We start from the raw sequence: 1,487 nt of genomic DNA, 5'->3' as shown, positions 1-1,487 counted from the left end.
CAATGCAGAGCGGCGTACTGCCGGGCTCACCGTTCAGAGCGTATATGGGACGAAAGAGTCTTAAAACGTTGGCTAAAGCGCTGGGAAAAGTGCATGAGTTCATAAAAGCAGATGAGACCGACAGGGGAATGCTGAACAGAAAAGCACCTGGTGACCTAGTTAAGTGGGCTGAAGTCACCGAACAGAAAATACAGCCAGGGTGGATTAGCCCAGTAGAGCTGAACAAGGTCACAGGGATACAGACAGGGCGGTTGGAGTAAGAAAATCAGACCAAAAACGAGGAGGCAGGCCTGGAAGGTTTGATTAATACACTCCTCTTACTCATTTGAGGTCCCATATCTTCAGCGTGAACAAGGCTGACGATAAGTGGCAAAGACCACCCAGAATGGTGAATAGAAACCGTGATTCTAGCAAGTGGTGTGACTTCCACAAGGACCACGGGCATACTAGTGACGAATGTATACACTTGAAAGACAACATAAAGGACTTAGTTCGGAGAGGATACTTGAACCAGTTCAAGCAATATTCTGACTCCTCCAGGAGTAGAGAAGAGGACAGGTCTGGCCATGACCACAGAGGAGGTCATAGAGGCCCGGCTGAGGGCAGAGATCGAGATAGCAAACTAGAGGGCAGGGTGTATGTAATCAATGGTGGACCAGTGCACGGTGGAACTGTGAACAGAGCAAGGGCTGACTTGCAAGCAATGATCCACCAGGTAATTTACAATGAGAAGTGTAGATGGCCGCCACTTCCCCCGCAGCCACGAGCCACATTTGCTGAGTATGACCAGAAAGACATAATTTACCCTCATGATGACCCTCTGGTAGTGACAATGAGAATTGCAAAGTGGGAGGTAGACAGAGTACTAATAGATGGTGGTAGCTCAGCTAACATCATATACATTAGTGCATTCAAAGAGCTAAAGCTGGATAGAAAAGACCTAAAAAGGGTGAGCTATGAAGTCACCGGGTTCAATGGGTCTGGACTGATTTCGAAGGGCATCATTAAGCTCTCAGTTCGAGTTGGAGAGAGGTCAAGGTGACGAGATGTTCAAGCAGAGTTCTTGGTAATAGAATCCCCATCACCGTACAATGTGATCGTGGGAAGGCCGCTCATTCACAAAATAGGCGGGGTGGTATCTACCTACCACCTTGCCATGGCATACACAACCAATGATGGGCGATCTATAAAGCTCAGGGGAAGCCAAAAGACAGCCCAACAATGCTATATCACGGCCCTGAAGCAGCCTGTTAGGACAAAGAAACAGCCAAGCTTAGAGCCAAGGTCTAGTGAGCATGCTAAAAGGAAATTAAGAAAGAGGAAGCGAGTAGAGTTCACAAAGAAAAGGATAAGCAGAAGTTAGCAATGGAAAACTTTGAGCCCGCAAAAGAAGAGGCAGCCTGGTCGCTGCTCAGCGAGGATCACATAACTGTTGAGCTTACAGAGGGAGAAAACTCTAGAACGGTAAAAATTGGGAAAGATATTGA

General features: G+C 47.3%; 1 protein-coding gene across 1 annotated transcript; it reads left to right on the top strand.

The window, feature by feature from the left end:
* The first annotated feature begins 385 nt into the window (after window positions 1-385).
* On the top strand, window positions 386-1,042 carry LOC145584048 (uncharacterized). Its single transcript, XM_081640987.1, has one exon. It carries the CDS (start codon window positions 386-388, stop codon window positions 1,040-1,042), a length of 657 nt encoding a protein of 218 aa, XP_081497113.1.
* The last annotated feature ends 445 nt before the right edge of the window (window positions 1,043-1,487 follow it).

Source organism: Chenopodium album, chromosome 16 (assembly GCF_948465745.1).
Source record: "Chenopodium album chromosome 16, dcCheAlbu1.1, whole genome shotgun sequence".
NCBI lineage: Eukaryota > Viridiplantae > Streptophyta > Magnoliopsida > Caryophyllales > Amaranthaceae > Chenopodium > Chenopodium album.
Note: the sequence above shows the minus strand (reverse complement) of the source record. Positions and strands in the feature narration are given on the sequence as shown.